The 23,404-nt window shown below is 37.1% G+C and overlaps 4 protein-coding genes across 14 annotated transcripts; 2 read left to right on the forward strand and 2 right to left on the reverse strand.

The window, feature by feature from the left end:
* Positions 1–394: 394 nt before the first annotated feature.
* Positions 395–9,217, forward strand: LOC110829826 (interferon-inducible double-stranded RNA-dependent protein kinase activator A homolog). 5 transcript variants are annotated; one of them, XM_087343929.1, is made up of 7 exons: positions 395–532; positions 815–963; positions 2,276–2,575; positions 3,267–3,394; positions 4,806–4,973; positions 6,610–6,727; positions 8,565–9,217. In XM_087343929.1, coding segments are annotated over exons 1-7 (999 nt in total). In that variant the 5' UTR covers positions 395–530; the 3' UTR covers positions 8,699–9,217. The 5 variants fall into 5 exon arrangements, with proteins under 5 accessions (XP_087200055.1, XP_087200060.1, XP_087200061.1 ...); XM_087343934.1 differs by having other exon boundaries at positions 404–536; XM_087343935.1 differs by having other exon boundaries at positions 410–638.
* Positions 9,218–10,319: 1,102 nt separating this feature from the next.
* Bap55 (Brahma associated protein 55kD) lies at positions 10,320–14,041 on the reverse strand. Its single transcript, XM_022063947.2, has 4 exons — positions 13,215–14,041; positions 12,510–12,761; positions 11,865–12,062; positions 10,320–11,440 (listed from the first exon to the last, which is right to left on the reverse strand). The coding sequence occupies exons 1-4, from the start codon at positions 13,881–13,883 to the stop codon at positions 11,225–11,227; spliced, it is 1,335 nt and encodes a 444-aa protein (XP_021919639.1). The 5' UTR covers positions 13,884–14,041; the 3' UTR covers positions 10,320–11,224.
* Positions 14,042–14,164: 123 nt separating this feature from the next.
* Positions 14,165–22,482, forward strand: LOC110829841 (uncharacterized). 6 transcript variants are annotated; one of them, XM_022064060.2, is made up of 4 exons: positions 19,419–19,487; positions 19,939–20,065; positions 20,313–20,462; positions 21,814–22,482. In XM_022064060.2, exons 3-4 carry the CDS (start codon positions 20,336–20,338, stop codon positions 22,146–22,148), a joined length of 462 nt encoding a protein of 153 aa, XP_021919752.1. In that variant the 5' UTR covers positions 19,419–19,487; positions 19,939–20,065; positions 20,313–20,335; the 3' UTR covers positions 22,149–22,482. The 6 variants fall into 6 exon arrangements, with proteins under 6 accessions (XP_021919726.1, XP_087200081.1, XP_021919733.1 ...); XM_022064034.2 differs by lacking the exons at positions 19,419–19,487; positions 19,939–20,065 and adding an exon at positions 14,165–14,562; XM_087343955.1 differs by lacking the exons at positions 19,419–19,487; positions 19,939–20,065 and adding an exon at positions 16,488–16,625.
* On the reverse strand, positions 16,266–17,581 carry LOC110829888 (uncharacterized). Of its 2 annotated transcripts, XM_087343979.1 has the most exons (4): positions 17,510–17,581; positions 17,333–17,405; positions 16,860–16,997; positions 16,266–16,595 (listed from the first exon to the last, which is right to left on the reverse strand). In XM_087343979.1, exons 2-4 carry the CDS (start codon positions 17,394–17,396, stop codon positions 16,414–16,416), a joined length of 384 nt encoding a protein of 127 aa, XP_087200105.1. In that variant the 5' UTR covers positions 17,397–17,405; positions 17,510–17,581; the 3' UTR covers positions 16,266–16,413. The 2 variants fall into 2 exon arrangements, with proteins under 2 accessions (XP_087200105.1, XP_021919772.1); XM_022064080.2 differs by having other exon boundaries at positions 17,333–17,545.
* Positions 22,483–23,404: the final 922 nt, after the last annotated feature.

Below are 23,404 nucleotides of genomic sequence, written 5' to 3' on the forward strand. Positions count from 1 at the left end.
TTCTCAAGTGTATCTATACAGATTTCTCTACAGAAGTCTTACGAGTGCATTACAGTGTACTTAACGGCAAGTTCCTGCAGCTGAATTAGATCCTTTTATATTGTATTGATCACAGGGCGAATCCAAGGATGTAAATAAGTCATATACATTTTGTATAGATATAAATAAATACGGGTACTCCCACTACATTTGCTCTGTGTGTCGATTCTGCTGTAGTTTATTATACGTTGAGATCTAACCGGTTGTTAAGGCAATTGTACGAAACAATTTTGCAGAATAATGTACTTGGAACACATTATTTAACACTCCGGTGGGTGCCCTCTCTCGAAATGTGCTCTCCTGATTGCTCTACAGTGGGGAGCAGCCTAGAGAACGGTATTCTGAAGCACAGCGCAGGTGAGGTGCACGGGCAGTTATTTGCACGAACTGGCACGAGAGAGCACTAGTAGTGACGAAGGAATGCAGTCGGTTAAATCGATGGCAGCGTAAGGTGGTGGAAAGGTTTCACATGCGTTATCTTTAATCGATCTATGTACGTAAGTACTGGAGTATATTGTACCTGTTGGTAATCTGTTATACCGAAATTTAGATATTTGTTTGAAACTGAGCGGTTGCATGTTGTCTTTGGTATAAACTAGGTAGGTATAAACGTCGAATGTGTAACAAACGATAAAATATTAATAGGTTAAGATGCATGTCAATCACCATTCCTTATTCAGTCGCTGGTCGGTAATCGGTGTTAATAATACGTGATATACTGCCCTTCTACTTCTGTATTTGCTGTTGCATATTAAGGATAATATGTTATGTTAAGGAATGAAATGGGTAGCAAAACACCAGTGTCGATTCTCCAGGAGATGTGTATTCGCAACGGCAATCTACCTCAATATGAACTGATACATGATGGTGGGGGATCGCACGAAGCATTATTCAAGTACCGGGTGCTAGTTGGTGAAACTACAGGTACATATAAATTGCTTTTAATACTGTGAAGCCTTATATTTCTCTGCTACCTAATACTGTAAAGTGTTAATGAGAAAATGGAACATGAGATTTATGAAGTAAGAGGACAGTTTAGTATATCACACATTGAGGAAATTCATATGAAAGTCACGTAGCCTTATTAATGTGAAATCGAGGGGCTTGATGTGTAGTGTAGTTGTGGAAGTCAAGAAGTGATGCAGATTGTTGTTGGGGAACTTGACAGAAAGTGGCCAAAACAAATGACCAAGATTAGAATAATGGCAGGTGTTAAAGGCAGGGTTTCTTGTAGAAAATTATTTCGTTAATTTAATATACTTCCACTTGCAAGTGAATTTATACTCTGCTTGCTATCATTTGTGATGGAAAACTTTGATAAATTTAAAAGAAATACAGATGTACATAATTTAAATACAAGATGTAAACATGATCTCTATGTGCCAAATGCTAACCTTACTGAATATCAAAAAGGAGCATACTATACAGGTATCAAGTTATTTAATAATCTTCCACCAACAATTAAAAGTCTAAATTATGATGGATGTGTACACTTATGAGCTGTGGTATTTTAATTCTGGTGTTTATTTTTATAGTTTTATTTAGTAACTCCAGGCAAGTGGTGGTTTTACTACTTTAAATTTGGCCATGGCCATTAACATTTCTTTTTTAAATTAATTATTCACTCATTGCCCTATTATTTGACATTGCATAATTTAAGCTATTGTGAGCATCATTAAAACTTATAATATTCTTCTACTATAAAAATTTCTGATTTTGTCGTCGTCAACCAATTTGTCGTCAAAAAATGACGTCATCAACAATGTGAAAAGATATTTGTTTACTCGGACAATGCATTGTTGTATTCCACAACAATGCCGAGTAAACAAATAACGCTTCACAACGAGATCAACAACTACGAAACCAGCAACATAAAACTATTTAAGAAATGTTTAGTTTCTTACTCAAGGGTTAAAACACTTCGGGGGGTTAGTTTAGTGTGTTAAGGTTTTAAAACGCAACCCCCCCCCCCCCAAGGGGGTTGGTCAAGTGTTTTAACCCTCCATTTGGGGGGGGGGGGTTATTTTAGTTTCTTACACAAGGTTGGTTGCGTATTACAAACTTGACCCCCCCCCCCCCCCCCCCCCCCCCCGAGGAGCTCCGAAAGGAGCGCTCTGCTCTAGTATATTAAAATGTTTAAGTTAGAGGACCAATCAAGAGTCATGGCCTTACTTGTACTGAAACATATTGAGAGAGACAACATTAGTTTTACTTGTTAATATGGCTGTCTTGGTAGCTATTGGCAGTGGTCGCTCCAAAAAGGAAGCTAAACACGATGCTGCCAAATGTATCCTGAAAAGACTGAATGAAGTAGAAACATCATCACCCGAGCCCATCCCCAGTGAGATGATAGATGTGTCATATGTGACATCACCATATGTGGGCAAGCTGCAAGAGAATGCTGTGGGTGCACTGCAAGAACTGTGCATGACAAATGATATACAGGTTCCTGTTTACAAGGTGATTGGAGATGAGGGCCCACCTCATGCAAAGCAATTTACTGTCATGTGTCAGGTGTCTAAACTTGAGGAATCAGGTGAGTTCATATTTCAATGAAAGAATTGTACAATTCTCTTACAGTAATACCACAAACAGAATTACCTTATTTCTGCTGTAGTTTTCATAGTCTGGGAATGTGAAAGAAAGACCCAACAGGAGGTCTCATTGTCTTTGTTTGTTGTGATGAAACCTCTCTTCTGATTTATACAAATTTAAACTTCGTTTGTAACATACTATATTATTTAAAATTCTTGTTCTCTTAGTGTCCTAACAGTCTCAGAATGAGTAATACCACTTCATGCTTCATAGTCTCACACATGTTAAGATGCACTTAAATTCAGTTTTGTGTTTCACTTGGTAGCTAGACAGTGACTTATTATTTATACTTAAGGAGATATATGCTTCTCTCTACAGGTCACTTTGCTTGTGGTACTGCTGTAGCTTACAATCTATATTCAGTAAAAGAAACAGTCTTGCTAAGTCATAGTGTCTGTGTGTGTTCCTTCTCCACCATATATATTTGGTGACATTTGTTTGAAAAGACACTGGAAATTCTTTACCAAGAGAAAGAAGTGGCCATGGAATGTTACTGCCCATATTCCTCATGTAGCAAGATCTTCAGATATAGTCTTTGTCTGATTACTTCAGAGTGTAAATTGTTAAGTAAACATTATATTGACTGCAGGAAAGTTTGAATCTAAATAAATTATATTTTAATATTGTTGTAGCGGTTGCTCGAACCAAGAAACAAGCCAAGCAGCAGGCAGCCTTTAAGATGCTGAACAGACTCAAAAGATCACTTGCAGATGTCCTTACCTTGACAGTCAATGAGAAGGGAAATGTCTTATCAGAAAAAGTATGTACAATTATAGGACACTTGTGTTACACTCATGTATCATGTGTCATATGCTATAATTTGTCTTTGTCTTTTCCTTGATTTTGAGTTTTTCTATTAGCCCTTTTGTTGTGCCATTATTTTTAGTGTTTTCCTAAAGGTGTATAACTTTAAGGTGAAAATCTACACTCATCATGTGGGTTAAGCACTTCTGTAAGAAAATAAAAATCACAGAATTTACCAACATATGAATCAAATGGTCCATGTTCTGTTTACAGAGCTCTTTTTTTACACTCTGTGTATGCATAGAATGGAGTATAATATTAGAATGAATCTTGAGGACATAGGGTAGGAGGGTATGCATTAAATTCATCTGGCTCAGGATAGGGATGGTAGGCTCTTGGCAACAGTAATAAACCTTCAGGTTCAAAAAAAGGTGGGGCATTTCTTGATTACCTGAGCATCTAGTAGCTTCTGAAGAGGGGCTGTGCTCCATGGAGTCAGTGTTTTACAATATTTTAACTGTTTAAAGTATGATTACAAAAAACTAAAAATAATGCACAAAATATGAAACTTTAACAACGTAGCAGCCATGTGACACAACTTCAAATTCTTCATATTAGATGGTAGCACTATGTACTCCAACAGGAGTGCATGTTTATAGCACAGTGCAAAGTTGAATGACAGTGAATGGAGAAGATTATTTTGAAATATACAGTAATACACAGATTTTCAGCTGTATTTGAATGCCACGGCAGTGGTGTTAATATATTTCCATTGTGTTTCCTTTTAGTACCAGTATGTGTTTGATATTTTTGACTTTACTGTCATGAAAAATTGGCAGTTTTTTCCGCAGATGACACAATATTATTTTATTTTGAAAACACATCAACGATCTGACCTTTCTTCCTTCCTTGTTCTTTGGCCCTCTTCTAAGATGTTTCACAGCCACTACTTATTTCTCCTCTATGAGTTTGTTCATTTAAAAAAGAGTTGTAGTGCAGCAAACCTATCCCCCCTAAACCCCCCCCCCCCCCACACACACACACACACACACACACACACAGTCATATACATCAAGAGTAGAGGAGTCTAGAGTCATGTCTTCTTTGCCAGGTACTTCAAATGATGTAGTATGTTGAATTGTCTAATATTGAATTGATGTGATTTTACTCTGTACTGCTTTCTGCATATTGGTTGCATTTCTGTTTTCTCTTGACAGTATGTTTAGGGTTGTGCTTGGCATGTTCTATTATAACATGTACAAAATGAAGTAAGTGAGGTTAAACCTCCGACATGCTAATGAACTTTTAATTCATTTTGTTAGAATGGTAGCTGTTGAGTAATGTGATGCAGCAAAAGTGTAGAACCTCAGTACAAGAAGCAGTAACAGAAATTTGATTATAACCTTTGGGATCTGTGTTGTTTGTAGGAAGAGGACAGAGATGTAAATGTTGAGATTGCAGTATCAAAGTACAATATGTACAAGGAAATGGGAATTTCTGCAGTTAACACGCATAAGAAACCTATTGGCCAGAAGATCTCTGGGTACCATACTATGTTGAAAAGTCTCGACAGTGTACTACTTAACAGGCTTAGGGTAAGTTAATTGCACAAAAGAACACACATACATGACCTTCATATATACAAAAACAGGGTCTTATGATGTTAAATATTGTTAATACTCCTAGTTCTACTGTTACTATGTTTCTTTGTGTAATTCATGCACCTCCATTTTTCAGTGATGTGATGTTTCCTTCCCTGTTACTCTGTACCTTTCCTACTGTCCTTTGTGCCAACCTGTTCCCAACCTTCATTATTTTCCATCAGAGTGTGCCATGTCTTCTATTGTTTTTGTAGGTAATACGGGGACCAGTGGAGTCAGTCTCCTTGCCCAGTGGTCACATGCTTCACATCACTTCTATTTATTTTGGACGAAATTGGGGTTTTCTTTCTGGATTAGAAACTGGGGCAAAGAACCAGCACAGGTCCGTGGTGCTGCACGGTGATTCATCCTGTTACTTGTCTATGCATGTATACTCTTGTTCAGTTCATAGTTTTTGAATAAACAATTTTATTATAAGGGTTCTGGGCCTTTGTGCATATCAGTGAGAAATTAGGAAAGAACAAGAAATTTCAAAAAGAAGTACACATTCTAGTCCTACCAATCTTGGAGAAGGGTTGGAGGTAGTATAGCTCATAGCTTCATAAGCTGACAGAGGTTAATCTTACCAAGAAATTTAGTTTTCATGGAACTGAATGTTAATTACCATGTTCCCAGGAGCTACCAGTTCACCCTACCATGACAGCCATTTTCTCCAGCCCACATTCTATTTAAGGCTTGTTAAAATATTATCCTTCTTTCTGCACCCAGGTCTCCTGAGTTATTTATTTCCTTCTGGATTTCTGAGTAAAACTGTATATATTTCTCATCTCTCCCCATACATGCTTCATGCCCTGCCAATTTTATCACCGTAATATTTGACACAGAGCACAAAGTATGAATCTTGTGTAATTTTTATCTACCTCCTTTAACTTCTCTCTGTTTGGTCCAAATATTCTTAGCATTCTTTTCAAACATCCTTTATCTGTGTTCTTCCCATTGGTGATAAACAAGTGTTGTATCCATAAAAGCAACAAGTACAGTTGTTGTATTCAAAATGTTTAATCCTTAGATTCTTAAGTAGGAGATGGTAAGACAAAAGATTCTGAACTGAATGATGGTAAGCATTCTTCAAGTATAATCTGAACTTCATTTTATTGTGAATAAAAGTGGTATTTGTAACTCTCATTTCTATATATATTTGGACTTTGAAGGAGTTATAGGTATTTTTGTATTGTAAACTTGCCTTATGTTTTGGTGACAAGACATGAGTATGTACTTTTCTCTGCACTTCTATTCCTGCCAGCTTGCCTTCAAAAATCTAAAGGTCAGCAAAACATCTTCAAATATATAGCATACATACACCAGCAGAATTGCTGTATTAAAACCTGTGTGATATAAATATTGGAAGTGTGCAAAGAATTGTCAGTGAGGACAATGTCGTAATTTGCTTTTTGCCCATGCCACCCACTTTTGTTACTGTTGTTCACTTCAAGACACATATTATGTGAGGAACAAAATTGGCAGTAACCATTTTCAAGTCGCCTTTACAACAATTTCCAAAATATTGGCTTTGTCACTCAATTTCTAGCCTTTGTGTAGCTTTGTAAAATAGTGTGTGTATTGGGAATAGGAAGGCGAAGAAAATCTGACAAAGGAAGCAGCTGAGGACCCAATTGGTGTTCTCAAGATGGTTTTGGAGGAACTAAACCTGGATGCTGAAATAAATGGTGTTGAGGCCACCACATCCAGTGAGTCTAACCTTATGTAATTTTAATTTTCTCTTGCTTAACTAATGAATATAGAAATCTGGTGTAATGAGTATGGGCTATAATAGCAACTCTATTTTTACAAGCGACATTTTATGCAGCTAGTGCAGTAATGTTAAACAGGAATATTTTTTTATGAATGTGCACATTCATCAAAACATACAACTATATGAATTCTTTGTAGTTGCATAGTGTATAACTATACTCTGTTCAATACAGAAGTGTAGTGTTGTGAAATGCTTATATAAATCAAATACGCGGTCAGTAAAAATTCCTAATTTACTAATTGTTTTTGGTACCTATTATGCTGCATATGCAAATATATTTAACATTTCTTTATCACATAATGCTATTTAACAAACAAATTTAATTTCATTTGCTGTATATTTGTGATATACATATATATTTTATATATTTATGCCATTTATGTTGGCATTTCTAAATCTGTTGGACATGTCTTCAAATGAGCCCTTTTCACACAAAATGAATTAGGAGTGTTACAGTCATTTAGACACTATAAGGATTTAAAGTCCTGAGTGTTCATGAGAATTAGGGCTAGTAAAGGTTAATTGGATAAAACCATCGAGGATCACCAACTTGTCATAGCACATTTTTGCTTCATGTAACATCCATTACTTCTCTGCTTATAATGGAGAAATGTGTTTACAATATGAAGAAGTAACATACAGGAACGTTAACAATATATAATTTACATACCCAGGCACATTGTAGAAGTAAATATAATGCACTTACTAGCTGAAAATGCATGATACAAAGAGCAAAATAAAAGGAACCAACTGAGAGAAATATTTGTTTTATTTATGGTTTACTTAATAATTCTGTCATTAGGCAAACTATACAACATCAAATGAGAGAATGATAGGGAAATAGTGAATTAGAAGTGATGTGGAAGAAAGTGGTCATGGCCTATTTTAAGGCACTTATGGCATTTATTTGGAGGGACTGAGTAAAACCATAAAACCTGTCAGGACAGCTGGTCTCCAGACTGAAATTTTATTCCAGGGCCTTCCAGATACAAAACTGGAGTGCTAACAAATTATCCGCAACGTTTGGTTAGAGAGATAAATTACATTACAGCTATAAAAAATGCATGTTTTCCACATTGTATCAACTGTTGTGTTTGATCTTCTGTTCACATAGAGAAGAATGTTACTGAACTGGGTATTGTTTTGATGTAAGTGGGAATGGCTTAAAAATGTTTTCTTTGTATAGAGATATTTAGTATCCTAGACACTAAATGCAGCTGAATAACCTAATTAGTATTATATGGTAAAGAATGTGATTTCCTGCTGACAGTGTGTGCAGTACATAGCACACACCACAAAGGAGCAGCACAGACAGTTTTTATTTTAATTTGGTTCTGAATTTATAATGTTAAATATACTTTTTAACTCAGTAGTAGTAATGTATTGTAATGAAAAATGATCGTAAGTTCATTGCCATATTTACAAAAGACTGCAACATGATCTTATCCTGATCCAGTCCAGCTCAATTCAAATATTTAAAATCAATTTTTCCAAGTCTTTTACCTTGATATTTCCTAATAAAATGTATATATGTATTTCTTGTTTCCTCCATGTATGTTTCATGCCTTGACCACCTCATCCATGATTTTAATTTTGCACTTAGCAAAGTTCCTCACTATGTAATTTTGTCCATTATCCTGTTACTTCCTATCTGAAATTTAAAAGACTGTCACCATGAAATAGATGATAAAAAAGATGTGTTTTTCCATTAACATCTTAAACAAGATTTTTAAACTTCATATTTTGCTCATATAGTTTCCTGCTCTCTTCAGATCGGCATGCAACTCTTCTGTCGATATCCACAAGCCCTGAGTCTGTCTTGTTTGGGGTTGCGAGTACAGTGGACGAAGCTTACAACTTAGCAGCATCCAGTGCACTGGAGCATCTGAAGCTCATGACTGCGTAAGGTATTGTGAAGAGTGAGCCACTGTTACAGTGTTTATACATCAATAAATATACTGCTTGCAAATATGTATAAATATTAAAGACTTTCAAATGTAAATTTAATGAGGTATAGGGAAGTCTTCCTAGTCCTATAATCATTTGATTTTTTTTTTGATTTTTTTTGTGGGCTCAATTATTTGTCTGAAGGTTTTTGAAGATGTGTTATTAAACTGATGTATATTTGTGGACATTTTACTTAGTTTGTTAGTCAAAAAAACCAATGTTTTGGAAGCTGGCTGTGCTTGTATCATCAGGTAGAACTGTACAGCCTAGTCTATTGGGTTCGTTGGTCCTTGGCTGGGGACAGATTATCTTTATCCAGTGGAATGAACATACTAGGTTATATAGTTCCTCCTGGTGATGGAAGCAGAGTGTTTCTGAAACGTGTGCTTGAAACTAATATGAGCAGATGAAGGAAAGTGTCCAAGAATATGCTGGATCCTTTTCTTTGAATAAAACATTGTTGCGTTTGTGAAGATTATTGAGTTGTTGATTTATTTCACAAGATGTGCTCATTTATCTAAAGTCTTTCATGTTCTTTCACAAATGTCATTTGGACGTATTTTGTAGTTATGTACTTCCTGGGCTTTGCATTGGCCACAAAAATATTGAATTCCCTGTGAAATTACGTGTTCATTTACAGCTGGCAAGAATATTATGAGATATTTCTGGCATTGTAGTATAAATTCATATCAATAGCCATTTAAAGATGATTTGTTATGTAAGAACCATAACAGTTTTTTGTCTTAAGTCTTTCATTTAAAATGTTGTATCAGTCCATTTGCTCATTATAACCAGTTTGCTTTTGTTGAAATATCTTCACAGTAAAAGCTGAAGAACAAATTTGCATATAGACTTACAAGTGCTTGGAATAACTGTCATAAATTTCTTTTTGTAATGGATCACATATTTTATTTAACCAAATATAAGACACTCCCCTGTCTTTGAACTTACATTTGTGGAAAAAACTATCTACACACACACACTTTATGGCCACAAAATGCTGTTATTGTAAAATAAGCACATTAGAGCTGTTTCAACTCCTTCCTTCATGATGGCTTTCATTAAACTGAAGCAGCATGTAGGTTCAATGTTATTGGTTTATGTAACAAAGTACATGACCATTAATTTAAAATTTGAGTTGTGAGCAGTGTACTGATTCAGAAACTGGTCATTCCATAGGCTCACTTCTCCACATGACCACACATAATTACATGTTATTACCATGGTACAAATTCATTTAAAGGTGTCTTCTGTTTGTAATGTTTCCTAAAAATTAATCTACATAATAGGATACTGTATATGAGTATGCTATATGTATGACTGGCCAAGTTCTAAAAGTGCTAATGTACCAAAAATGATAAAATATAGGAAGGAAGTGGGTAAAGGATATAAAAGAAATTATTCCGTGGTAAAAAAGAAAATTCATACAGATGTTGGGATAAAAACTCAAACTAGATACTTCTAAAGTACAAGTTTGATATGTTGTTGCGTGCTTGAGAGAAGAGCTCTAGCTTGTTAGCTTCAGTCTGGTTCCTACCTACTAGTGGTAGAAAGGGAAACATAAAGACTAGATGGAAATGTGAGATTATGTCCAATGTTTATTCTGTCTGTGCACATCATGCAAGTATTCTTCCTTCATGTCTTATATATGACACTGCATGTTTCAGGCTGATTAGCATATCTTCAGGTGTTCCCTTTTCATTCCACACACGGTTTCAAGAGTGTGAAATGTGTAAAGACGTAACTAATAAGCATTTTAACTCCAATTCACATGACACTCCTGTACAATCTTATGAGATGAGTAACATTGCATAGACACATTATGCTTTGTATAATATGGTACTTTAATGCAATGTAATTTCTGAAATGAGTCAAAGTTTTCTTTTGTGGGGGTAGTGTAACAATTCCTGTGTGAACAAAGTCAGGAAAAACAAATTACACTGCAAAGGATCTGCAAACACCATTTACCAACTCCTTTTGTTGCTCACCAAGAACTATAATAGATATTACAATGAAAATCAACATAGTAACAGAATATAATGTTTCATGTGGCTTTTTTTAAGCATAGTTTACAAGGTCTCAAATGGTACAGCTACATTTTGGCAACTATAGACATTAAAATAAATATGGGAACAAATACAAAATACATCACCAATCACAATACAAGAAATACCAAGTGATGTCAGTGATGAAAATTTTTAGTGTTTAGGAATATTTGTAACATGTAAAGGTAAAGAAAGGTCCCCTGTGGCAGAGGACTGTGCATGTAGAAGACATGGAGGTAATACTCCATATATTGTCTCACCTCTGCACTCCAGGTAAAAATTTCTTATGTTCCTGGGGGATAGTACTTTGTAGCCATTGGTTGTGAAGCTGGTTGGGCCCAAAGAACATTGGATATAGTATAAATGTTCACTGGAAAGCAATTGACTTGCTTTATTCTTTTCACTCAAGGTTTAAAACACAAGACAAAACATGCAGAACTTCATGGGCACTTTCTCTCCACTTGTCCCTTGCCACCTTCCTCATATTCCTGGCTTGAGATCCACATCTGTTGGAAAGTCCCAATAGAGGCCAAAATTGAGCCTCCAATCCATGCACCAAACCGGCGTTCAGCACAACCATTAGCACTAATCAACTTGAGACGCATGCTGGATGGAATTCGCATGGACAGATCACGGTTCAAACGCTCTGGGAATCCCTGTGTAACAGTATTGCCAATGTCAAGCCATTCTGTATTATGACATTTCAAATCTAATGATACAGTATGGAAAGTTGGTCTAAAATTAAATGCAGTGATAATTAATACTCTACATGTTCATGTCTTGTTACCAAACTGCAAGACAAAATCATAATATAAATTTAGTTAAGAAATTATTTAAAAATGTAGCAAAATTTAAATATTAGGAAGAAATCAAAATATCATTTATCAGGAAATTAAGAACAGAATAAATCTAGGGAATACTTATCATTCCATTCAGAATCTTGTCTTCCAAGCTGTTATCTAAAAATGTAAACATTAAAATACAGAAAACTAGTTTTACCTGTTAAGGAGGTTCAATTTCATGTGATACAAAGATTTGCAAAATGATATGACAGTGATGTGTATTCCAAGACTACCTCACCTGTAAGAAGGAATTGCCACCTGTCACCACAACACTGCCGTAGAGGGCAGGCCGCACATCCACATCACACATTCCCACGCTGGTTGTCACTATGTGACCTACTCCAAGCATGGTATTGCCTACTAGTCCACCTCGCATCTGAACCACACTGGGGTCAAAGAGCGCCTCAGGAATACGAAAACGCTCGCTGCCAAAATCCTTTACAGACACCCAGAAATATAATTCTGTCACTGACCTATACAGATAACTGCACACGCTACCAGCTTTACTTCACAGAAAGTTAGTGAGAACATCATGCCTTGATCATAATATAGGCATAAATGTTTTGTGTATAAGAAGTCAATGGACTGTGACAATTAAAATACTGTTTTTCAGTCCTCTGAATGGAATGTTGTAAAGAGATTGACTATAGTCTTACAATTTTACACAAAATGTATACCCTTTGTTAGTGTAAACATTTAATTTGTATGCAAGATTTGTGGTTCTGATTGCAACATGTATCAAGATGGATGTATACTTTCTCATAATCCAACATCAATGTGTAATTTGTACACTTACATATGTATACATGAAATGTAATTTGCAGTGCACTGGAACTAAATAAGAGTCAATACACTATACACATGAGTGCTGTTTCATTCTTACCTGGTGGTAGCCACTGGGAAACTCATAATGAACAGTGGGTATAGAAGAGACAGTCTTCTCATCATATGGGGTCTCTGACACCTGCAGCACACTAGCTTGGAAATCCTGCACGATTTTCTTGGTCATATAGTTGTGCCATGATGTTGTAACTTCTGGCAAATTACGTTTTTTGACCCAACGGGCCTTCTCTCGTTCCTTAACCACCTCCTTACTTCCAATAAGATATGATGGCACTATCTCAACATCATTCTCCTGAAACAGGACACAAAAGATATACAAAATCTGAGGCATTTAACATGTCTAGATGGATAGCTCAGCTGCAAACAGGTTAACTTTGCAAAAGGCAACAACAAAATTAATCTGATTTTGCATGTTTATATACATATATATATATGTGCATGCCTGTATGACAATCTATGTTCTCTCTTTGAAGTTCACCCTGACACAGGTACCACAAATATTGATTGATGTCAGGTAGCAGACATGACATACTACCAACAAACGTTTGTTTTAATGGATATAATATCCACATCCTGAATTAATGTCAATACTGCATGTTACAGTTTTTACACTGTCACAAGTTTAGCCACCCTAACCTAACCTAACAAAGTTAAGGAAAACAAAACCAAATGCATCTCTGAGGCAGGACTTAAAACTGCTCTCAAATGCAGTGTACGGAAGCCACTGTTGTAATTTGTAAATTACCTGTAAAAAGTTTTTGCACTGCATGCTAATGTAGTCCCCACCAAGAGGTGACTTTACAATAGCTTGTGTCAAAACAAATCCATCTTGAACAGGAACTGCAGATGTGTGTGTAGCACCACTGTCCACAACAATACCAGTAGCACGACCGTTTGCAAAGGCAGCAAGGACAGCATTCTTAACAAGGAAAAATGCAGGGACATTATACTTTTCAAACATTAGTTCTGTGAGCCTTTCTCGTTTATTTCGTACATTCCATGGAGCTTCCGACATAAGGACAGGATGAAACTCTGACTCAGACTGAATGCATTTGGCATATGTGTAGTCCAGCACTTTTTCAAACAAATCCCAGTCTTCAATCATACCATCCTTCATGTAATTAGAAACTTCCATTCCTTTTCGAGCTACATGTAGGAAGTTTGTATCAATGTGATATTTAGTATCTGATGTAGACGATGTTACATTGGTGGGATCAGATTTCTTTTCATCAATATCCATTCCATCCGTCTTCAATACTACTCCTGAATTAGCATCTTCAACAACACCTACCACAGCCGGGATCTCCGCCTTCGGTGTATCTTCTTGAGCATAACCTACCCTCAATGAATAATGTCCGATATCGAAGACAAGGGCACCGATCTCATCACCCCCATAAAGCATACCAGCACTCATACTGAGAACTTACAAGCATACAAATACATACAAACGTTGTGTAAAGTTTGTTACTATTTACGCGCACCCAAACACCAGCTTTCGGCTTGTACAGAAAGCTGCTCGAGAAGTTACACAGCTAAAGCCCTGTGACGTCACGAGCAGTCGCCTGTGTATCGGACGGATTCGGAAGAGTTCGGGACCTACGGGAGAAGATCATAGAATTTATAACTCATGTAGGGTAAAATGATAGCATACGTGGAGACATCTTGGTACGATTTACAAGAGCTACTATTACAATAACTTTTAGTCAGCATCATAATCAGTGCTGTAGAACTCATTTTGATTCTTGGCTTCTGTTGTTTTCTTTTAGTAATCTATTATTATTCACAAGAGATGTTGCAAGAAGTCGTCAGCGGTTGACAAGCCACGTAATCTACAGAAACAATCACAAAGCAGTTAGAACATTTGCTTTCATTACGGTGATGTGGATGTATGTGTGGCACTGCTCGTGTCAGTTGAGCGTTGATATAGGTTACGTACCAGCTGAATGTAATCTGTATAATATTTGTTAGAAAGTAAATAGTTATTCGTTGAATAACTGAGTTTCTTGATTAATATGATATAGTGTAACCAATTGCTCAAGACTGATTATTTTTGCAGTGACAGACACATGTATGGGATATAACTGAGCAGGATGGTAATGTATATTATTTGAACGTTTCGAGATAAAATCACATGTATTATGTTTACTGAAGGATTCTGTAGAGTTATGGTATTAATTTCATGTTAACTGTTAATAAGTATTGTCATATTCTAGTATGGAGCATAACCTTCATGTGGTACAGAAAGAACAAAGTTAATTATAATCGGTAACCAAATGTTTCCAAGTACCATACGCTTTTTTATAAATAGTTTTTATATTAAGGTTCTTACAGGATGGTTATTATGTTCAATATATATTTTGTGTTAGCTTCAAGGCAACATTTTCAGTTGTTGGCCCTTGTCTGAAGTGAAATTGTTCTGGGGTCAGTATGTTATTGGTATGCATATAATGGTATTGAAGTCCTTACCAAATTCAGACTACTTTATGGTTCATTACATTTAAGTACGGGAATTTTGTATTGATGTAGATTCAGTATTTGTTATAATTGTGTTATTTTTAAAGAACTGATGTTGCTATTATACCTTCAAATGATGGATAATAGTGATGTGAAAATTATGTACATACTCATTTTTACCCTAAAGATGGACCAATTTCATCTGAGACATGGATTACAATATCAGGGTTTCAAAATTGTTTATGGTGTATGTGTATGTAGTCTTGTTTGGGGTGAGGGGGAATTTTGAAGGTTGTATAATAGTTAATCTTTTCACCGACTGGGCTATTGTTATGTTTACTTGTAAATTGCTCATAGGGTGCAGCACATTACGGCGCTACATTGACCGCTTACTAGCATTGATTTTACGTATCTCGGTTAACCTGCGGTGTTAACTGTTGTTGCACTGCACGTGCATGATCGCCGAAATATTGCTTGTAAGTGATATAAACGAAGTGGTCGGGACTTCGAATAATTATCACAAGCTCGCAGTTATGGCCTCTATGAAGTCGTCAATATTATTACGAAAAACGATGTCATTACAATTTTTTATTTATTAAACTGGTAGATAGACAGGAAATTGATGAAGCGTGTGTATCTCTCAAATCTAGAATAAAAAAATAGTTATATATTCTATTGTTTGATAATTGTGATGAATATTGCCTCAGCTTGTGTAATGTTAGCAGCAGAGCAACAAGCGTTTATACTGGTAAGGTCCAAAATTTGTAATTATTAGTAGAAGTGCTATTACAAATGCATTGATATAAGGATTGATGAAGAGAAGAGAGACGAACAGAAGGTAAATGTCTGACTAATTAAGGCTGAAATGTGGGTTTGGAGGCAGCTGCTGTGTTATCGTCTAGCAGCTTATCAACCTTTGGCATATTACATGTTATGGAAATAATTTGTCAGATTTCTCTTATGATCTTTGGGTCATAGATGTAAGAAAGGAAGAAATTGTGGCGATCGAATAGTAGTCGACCTTCTTATCAACTGGTTTGCTGCTTCTACCACCCTTGTTGCTGTTGTATTCACATGTGCATAATTCTTAGAATATGGAAGTGTGTAGTACAAAAATTCAAGCCTGCAAACATTGATACTTCCTTTGCATCCGTACAAATTTGACAGCTGCAATTTACCTATGGATAAGTTCAAGCTGGATCAAATATGTAGTTGACAGTTTAAATTTTTTTGTGTGTGTTTGTTTATAACTTCACAACTGCCCTGTCCTGCAGGTATTGCAAGTTTGTTTAGACTGTTAATTTTTTTCTACTGACACCACTCGATTATCATACAAGTTAAGTAAAATGCACAAATAAATTTATTCGAGAATGAATGGTTGAATAATTTTATATTAATGAATATCATACAAAGGGTTGAATATTTAATTTCACTTTTTTTAAAATTTGGTACACGTAAACACAAGGGGGGGGGGGATGCTGTTCTACTTCTCAGGGCAGAACGTCGTGCTCCTCAGAGACGCCATCTCGAAGACTGGAGTCCTCGACAATGCCATCCCAGTCGTTGCAGAGGTTGCTGCTGCAGAGTCTGATGTACACCTTGAATCCGTCCGATTCGAACACTTCGTTTTCACCGCCGCTTGAACAGCCGCGAAAGAAAGAGAACAGTGTGCCTGAAATGGGAAGTTCGAGTTGCAATTGAGGTAATATATAAAGGTGTGTGATAAAGTGAAGATTTCCTGCGCGCCGGTGAGGCGCTTCGTGGTAGAGAGGAGAGAGCGTTCCTCGGTACCGCATGGGGGTGATTAGTCAGCGTCACGCCCCTGTATCGCTTTACCTCCGGGGAAAGGACCTCCGGTACCCATTGCACAAGAGGCTGGGTGGGCCCCAGAGCCGGTCTGGACGTGGAACAATTTTACATCAGCGTGTGAACTTACCATTTTTGTCAGCGAGCTCGTGCCGTATGATGGAACAGTAATTATACGGACAATTAACGGTGAGGGCTTCTGTCGGGTTTGTCAAGCACCATCTGTCCAGGTCGTCTTTAGCCATCAGACAGGAATAGCACTTCAAGTCTGGAATGATATCGGGAGCTGCAGTAGATTGTGTGTATGCAGTGTTTTTATTCATTTGTTAAAATATTTGTCTACAGTAAAACATCCATTATAAACACGTATATTCTAGTGATCTGTTACGGTATTTTATAATTAATAAGTTAATGAATTTGAACGTGGCGTTTTCTCACTAGTATTTTTCTGGTTGTCTTGGACATTCTAGAAAAATTCCATGCGCAACATTGAAATAGGTTGCGTTGTCTTCCTTCTCCTTTAGAATTCATCCAGTCTAAGACCACACTTTTCGTGCTTTCTTCTCAACACTTTTGTAAAGTAGGTTAAAAGAACAATCTTACCGCAATACGTCACAGGAAGCCCCATGCACACAGCCACCAAGATCGCTCTTACCGTCTTCCACATTCTGTTGATCTGACAAAGAGATCTTACACTATTTCATAAGATAAAATAATTGGACTGTCGATGCCACAAGAAATGACGTGACATGTACTTAAGATTACATTGACACGAACTACCTTGGATTCTAAATATGTTCCTTCACTCTTCTTCACTCCTTATTCTTCTCTGTAGTAAGTACTCACGGTTAGTCAGCTGATCGACCGTTGTTCGATTCCTGGCATCGCCGCCATGTGCACTACGCGTGAGTGAAACCACCCTCCACGACAAACGCAACTCTTTTCAGTTAATTAATGTTAAAGGTAAACGCAATGATTCCCAGACCAAATTAGGTTTGCGACAGTTTTATTCATCTCCAGTTTGACAGTATTGTGTAATTGCTATTTAAAATGTTGATGTGGACGGAAGTTCCATATAATATTATCTTTAGACTTCTGTCCTTTTATGAGATACAGCGAAGAATTCTTAGGGTAATCTTCACTGCACATCTCTCTTCCTGTGTTGAAAGTTCCAGTACATGCCAGTCCTTCAGATTTGTCAAGTGATATTTATTTGCATATCAATGTATCTTTGTTACGAGTACATTTTCGAAATGCGTCTTATCAGTTGGAAAGAGTTTTATCTGCTTTTGTTATACAGGAAAAAGGAGATTGATAACAGACATAAGTTATTTGATGTCGTCATTTTGTTCAAAGAGGATTAGAACAGGGCGTGTTCAGCTGATGTATAACATGCTGGATAAGGCTGGTCATGTGGCTTCATTGTTCTGTGACCCGTTTAACGACTTTCTGAAATGCATAGATTCTACAGTGTGTTCTTTTTCTAAGCGCACAGAATCGGTTGAATCCGGCGCTCCTCCGGTTAAGTCGGGCCAACCCGTAATGCGTGAGTTTGTTTCACGGCTGCACTGAAAAGAAAAAAAACACTGTGTAATGCCAAATGATGGTATGACTGCGAACCGAAAATAATGTAGAAGACAGCGATCGTGGTATATTTGATGTATTATCCCGGCATTTGACAAGTCCCAGAAGAATGCCAGTGAGGATAGGCCGAGATTCGAACTTGATATCAACAAAGCCGATCCCACTGCATAGTCACAAATAACTTGTCTTTAATGTTGTTGTTCTGGGTTTTGGTTCTTTGTAGACTCGTAAGTAGATACCAGCGTTTCGGAGAAACATACTTTCATCGTCTTCAGGGCCTTAGTCTACACGGAGCCAAAATCCAGAAGCATAATATCGTGCTCATTGCCGTCAAAACCTCAAATCTCATTTATTGTCTTTAACTTACTAATTACTTGTAACTAGCTGATTCTTGTAGGTTATGTCGTGTCGATAAGTGTTTCAAATAGAAGTTGTAGATCTCGTTCAGACGAGAATTATGACGTTTGATGCACAGTAGTGCGTGTATTTAACAGTTCTGTGCCGAATTTAAATTCGTGTGACAAATGAACTGAAGTTCGTCAGAAATCTGTCGAGTAGTTTTAGAGACGAAACATGAAGATGGACATGCCGATCTTCGCATTACGCTTGCATTTTAAGACAGGTGTTCTCACAATGGTTTAATAATCTGATTCGTATTTAGAAAGTTCCAGGTTCAATTCTGTGCTGTCTTTCTTATCTTTAGTGTAAGTGCTGGAGAAAAAGAAAGTATAAATAACTGCCAACGACAGTCAGATTCGTAACTGCTACGATTTATTTGTCGTTCCGATTTTCGTAATGCACGCAGTCTTCTCTTCCCTGAATTAAATTAAATGTGTAGCGTTGGTTACCTTGGCGACGTCATCCTTAGTGATTTATTACAGAGAGTGGACCTAACGATTGAAGTTACTACATGCCCAAAGAACTGCATATTTGTTTTACTTTATAAATTTGTTTGAACTTAAGACATATTTTGTTTCCAAAGGCATTTGTGTTAATTTAGTGGTTTTGATTATATCGCATTGCGCTGATAAGTCAGATGCCTTATCTTAGATTATTAGTGAGCCGGTATAATAATCTTTTGCATCCGAATGCACTGACAGTTCATTGAAAATGTTGAAAGTGATAATACAGTTGCTTGTGGTCTTCTGCTTTCGGTTTCGTGTTACACATGGTGGTATGTTTCGTATTTACTCTACTGTCTAAATTTCCTGATTTCCACAAGAAAGGGAATTTGTAATTATGTGCCAAGTATTACAAACGTGTAAGGTTGGAGGCTTTTATAATTGTGTGATTGAGACGTGAAGCTGTCTTTCAAGATCTGTTGTGTTTTCGAATTTAGCGGAGATTTCAGAAATGGGATTTTAATTTGGGAAATCGAGATGAGTGGCTTTCTATCCGAAATATTATTCTTTCGCATCAAGTTCGGTTTGTTTTGTCTGGGCAGATCGTCACAGGAGTTTGCTGCCAAATTGTAACTACCTGTTGACATGTTAACTTGTCAGTTGCAAGTTGCTGTTTGCACCACGTTGTAGTTATAATAAGGCAGTATCTTGTCTCTCGCATTTGTAATTTGTAACACGCACACAGGTTTATTATTGGTTGTTTATTCAGTGTTTGTTTTGTAGGTACATGTGTACTTTCGTTTGCGAAGAGAAATGTTGTGGTGTGTCTGTGACAAATTTGGGGGTGACGCGGTTGAAGAGAGTGCAGAACCCTGCTCTAGATACCATCTTTTGGAAGTATAACCATTGTGTATGTGGTGTCTAGGAAATGCAGATTAAATTGAAGATACAGAAAATTTTCGAAGTTCTGAATTCGGTTTATTGTTTAATGTGTTGACAGTCGCCTATAATCGGTGCACTTGGGTTGAGTATAAACTCAGTAACCGGTTGATCAAAACGTTAAGGAAATTAACTATATTAACTTCGTTAATTTAAACTGCTTAAAAATAACCAAATAAACAAGTAAAACACTGTTTAGGGAATTGTTTCCGTTACAGCCTTTCAGTGTTACTCTTGTATAATGGACGGAGCTGCGACAGATCGGTCGTGTATGAAGAATCAGGGAGGTGTGGCCACTAGCTCCCCTGTTGTCAATTGTCAGCAGAAGTATTGCACCATCATACGACAGGAATACCAGGACCCTGCGGGTAAGTGGTTCAAGCAGACCATCGTACCAAGCATTAGGCCTGCGTTAGAAACAATACTTCAGGGCCGAACCCGGGAGGCGTGCGATGGGCGGGTTATGTAGCACGCATGGGGAGATGAGAAATGCATACATCATTTTGTCTTGGAAGCCTTCAAGGAAGACACACTTGGAAGATCTTGGCGTGCATGAGAGGATAATACTGAAATGTATTTTAGGGAAATAGGGATGAATGTTGCGAATTTTATTGATCTGGCTGAATAAAAGGGCCGGTGGCTAACTGTTGTGAACACGATAATGAACCTTGGGGTCCTATGAAATGCACAGATTTTATTATTACCTGAATTTTGACTCCTTGAGTGTACTTCTAGTTTCTGAAGAACCTTACTCTGGAGTTAGTTTCGCGACCTTACAATGAATGATTATAGGCCTAGTGTTTGATCCGCCTCGAAAGATAGCGCGGTCACCATGTTTATAACGTTAAAGAAAATGGTATCATACTGGCGTGGTCATCAGTGACATGATGTTTGTTCTTATGTACATAAAAGTTGGCACATCGTTCCAACACGGACGGACGAGTTGTCACGAATTAGGTAACAATATTAGTCTTTCGTGTGTAACTGTAAAAATAAAATTAGGTTTAAAACATTACTTATATGAGGTCCACTGTCTCTGTGTGATTGTTACATTTAACATTTTTCGTCGCTTATTTCGGCATCATTAGGTGTTTTAAATTAGCATACATGATGATGAAATTAGTGGAGCCGATCACTGTGCATAAAATTTATCATGTGCGGGCTAAGAATAGTTACTGAATACGCCTATGAAATTATTTTCATATATAAATAGTGTATTCAGCTACGTCGATTCTTCTAGACGACGTTTCTGCAGTGATATAGCGTAAATTTAATGAACATGTTGGATTATAAATATATGTAAACGGAAAAGTTAAGAGATTTACGCATAGCTCGAAATATTGCAGTTTATTGGTTACTTTGTTGGCATTAACCTGTACTGATGAAGTAGTGAATACATTTGTTTCATAGCATAAATCAAAAATAATCTTATAATTTCCCATCTGATTTGTGACGCAATAGGAAATAATAGCCTTTAATGTTTGTAGAATTGTTTTAAGCTGGTATGAGTTTGACGATATTCTCTTGGGTTGTTTCTACGAAACGCTGGTATCTGCCTACAAGTCTGCGTGGCGTCACAACCTATAACAACGACATCGTCATCTTTACCGTCGTGAGGACCTCAAATGTCATTCACTGGACAGACTGTTTTTCTATAAATGCAGTGGAATCCAATGTGTAATATAATGACTAAATATTTCCGCTTGTGAACATTTTCAGGACAGATCTACACGTTTTACCGTGGATGCACTTCTTACAGCTTTAACGGGGTGACGGATGCAGGTGGCTTCAAGGTGTACACTAGGGTTTGCACGACCCACCTCTGCAACAACTGGGATGGTATTTCATCCGGTCCACTAGGAGAGGCTGGTGACGGCGGTGGTGGTGGTGGTTCCGGGGGTAACGGTGATGCTGGAGGGGGAGGGGGAGGTGGTCCCGGAATGGGTGATCCTGGATATGACGGTATTATACGTGTTAATGGTACAGGGACCCAGCTGCTGGGAGGCCTGTATTCCACCCTCACTGGTGTCGTTATACTGATGGCATTTAATTAGCGTTTATCCCGCCAACTCTTATGAGTGTTTTGAATTGAGCGTGTAAATTTAACATAAATGGAATAGTCTTTACTGTTCGATTAATTTCGCAAACTACTTAACAGATTTAAAGAAAGAAGGTACTTGGATTAGTTTGTCTTTTTATTGCTATTTGATTGTATTTATTATTTTTGTTTTGTTGTTATCTGTAATTTACCATTAGTCTTTTGATGCAGCACACTAAAATAAATGCTTTAATTGATTATTAATTATGTACGTAAAACGAAGGTAAGACTTAGCCTACGTTGATATGAAGAGAAGAATAAATTTCAGAAGAACAGACTGCTCTCCAAAATATGGGAAGTATTAATTATTATTAAAACATTTTCCCTGTATTTTTATAGCTGTATTTTCATGGCATCTTCCTTGGAATTATCTTGAAAGGAAGTGATAGGACAGCAGTCAAGTTATTTTTTAAACTGATGTATGTTCTTGAAACATTTCCTACTCTATTAAAGTAAGAGTAAGTAAAATTCTCTATTAAATTTAAAATTTATATTTCTGTCGCTGGTTCTGCTTCTGGCATCAGGTAAAACTGTACAACATAATCAGTTGGGTCCACTAGAAAAATATATCTGGGGACTGATACTAGCTTCGTCCTATGGACCCAACTGATTACGTCGTGTGGTTTCACCGGATGTCGGAAGCACAAACGTGGCGAGTTTGTAAGGTAAAGGTGGCGACTGACTTGTAACATTTGCCTGTAATGTAACGTGTTACAAATCGAGCATTACACTAGTGAAGACAGCGAACGGAGCCGCTCGATGCGAGCTGCTCACGCTCGCGGGCGCTCCATCGTGTTGTCGGTTTTTTCGCGAATCCCTTTGAGTGTTACATTACAAGTCAGTCAGTCAGTCGAGCGGCGTCGTAACGAGCATTCACGAGTTCTTTAGATAAGAGTAGCGTATTAAATGAAACAAAGATAACACAACCTCCACGTCCGACATATTGAATGAAATGAATGGAGCACACATGAGCACAGTCGAGCCGAGCGTTCAAAACGAGCATTCGATGCGCCTCACCAGTTGTGGTGTAATGTAACATGCTCGCCGCGAATGTTACATTACGAGTAAATGTTACAAGTCAGTCGCCACCTTAATAGATGACAGAGAATGCTCAATAATATGGATCAATTTATGACACCTATGTCAGAAACACTTAAACGAAGTTACTTTTTATGGTGCTAGATGATTTGTGCTTATCTCCTGATACATACT

Source organism: Zootermopsis nevadensis, unplaced genomic scaffold (genome assembly GCF_977971745.1).
Source record: "Zootermopsis nevadensis isolate Lab colony 2312 unplaced genomic scaffold, Znev_1.0 Znev_ptg000001l, whole genome shotgun sequence".
Classification (NCBI taxonomy): domain Eukaryota; kingdom Metazoa; phylum Arthropoda; class Insecta; order Blattodea; family Termopsidae; genus Zootermopsis; species Zootermopsis nevadensis.

Coding starts and splice junctions, on each gene's coding strand:
- LOC110829826 (XM_087343924.1), top strand. CDS start 807: ATGTTAAGGAATGAAATGGGTAGCAAAACACCAGTGTCGATTCTCCAG. Junction 2,576..3,266: donor GTCTAAACTTGAGGAATCAG/GTGAGTTCATAT, acceptor ATATTGTTGTAG/CGGTTGCTCGAACCAAGAAA. Junction 4,974..6,609: donor TACTACTTAACAGGCTTAGG/GTAAGTTAATTG, acceptor TATTGGGAATAG/GAAGGCGAAGAAAATCTGAC.
- Bap55 (XM_022063947.2), bottom strand. CDS start 13,883: ATGAGTGCTGGTATGCTTTATGGGGGTGATGAGATCGGTGCCCTTGTC. Junction 12,063..12,509: donor TTCCCAGTGGCTACCACCAG/GTAAGAATGAAA, acceptor GTGTCTGTAAAG/GATTTTGGCAGCGAGCGTTT. Junction 11,441..11,864: donor GTGGCAATTCCTTCTTACAG/GTGAGGTAGTCT, acceptor ACTGTTACACAG/GGATTCCCAGAGCGTTTGAA.
- LOC110829888 (XM_087343979.1), bottom strand. CDS start 17,396: ATGTGGAAGACGGTAAGAGCGATCTTGGTGGCTGTGTGCATGGGGCTT. Junction 16,998..17,332: donor GCTTCCTGTGACGTATTGCG/GTAAGATTGTTC, acceptor ATATCATTCCAG/ACTTGAAGTGCTATTCCTGT. Junction 16,596..16,859: donor CGAGCTCGCTGACAAAAATG/GTAAGTTCACAC, acceptor TTCCCATTTCAG/GCACACTGTTCTCTTTCTTT.
- LOC110829841 (XM_022063997.2), top strand. CDS start 19,424: ATGTTGAAAGTGATAATACAGTTGCTTGTGGTCTTCTGCTTTCGGTTT. Junction 19,488..20,312: donor GTTTCGTGTTACACATGGTG/GTATGTTTCGTA, acceptor TTTCCGTTACAG/CCTTTCAGTGTTACTCTTGT. Junction 20,463..21,813: donor GGAATACCAGGACCCTGCGG/GTAAGTGGTTCA, acceptor GAACATTTTCAG/GACAGATCTACACGTTTTAC.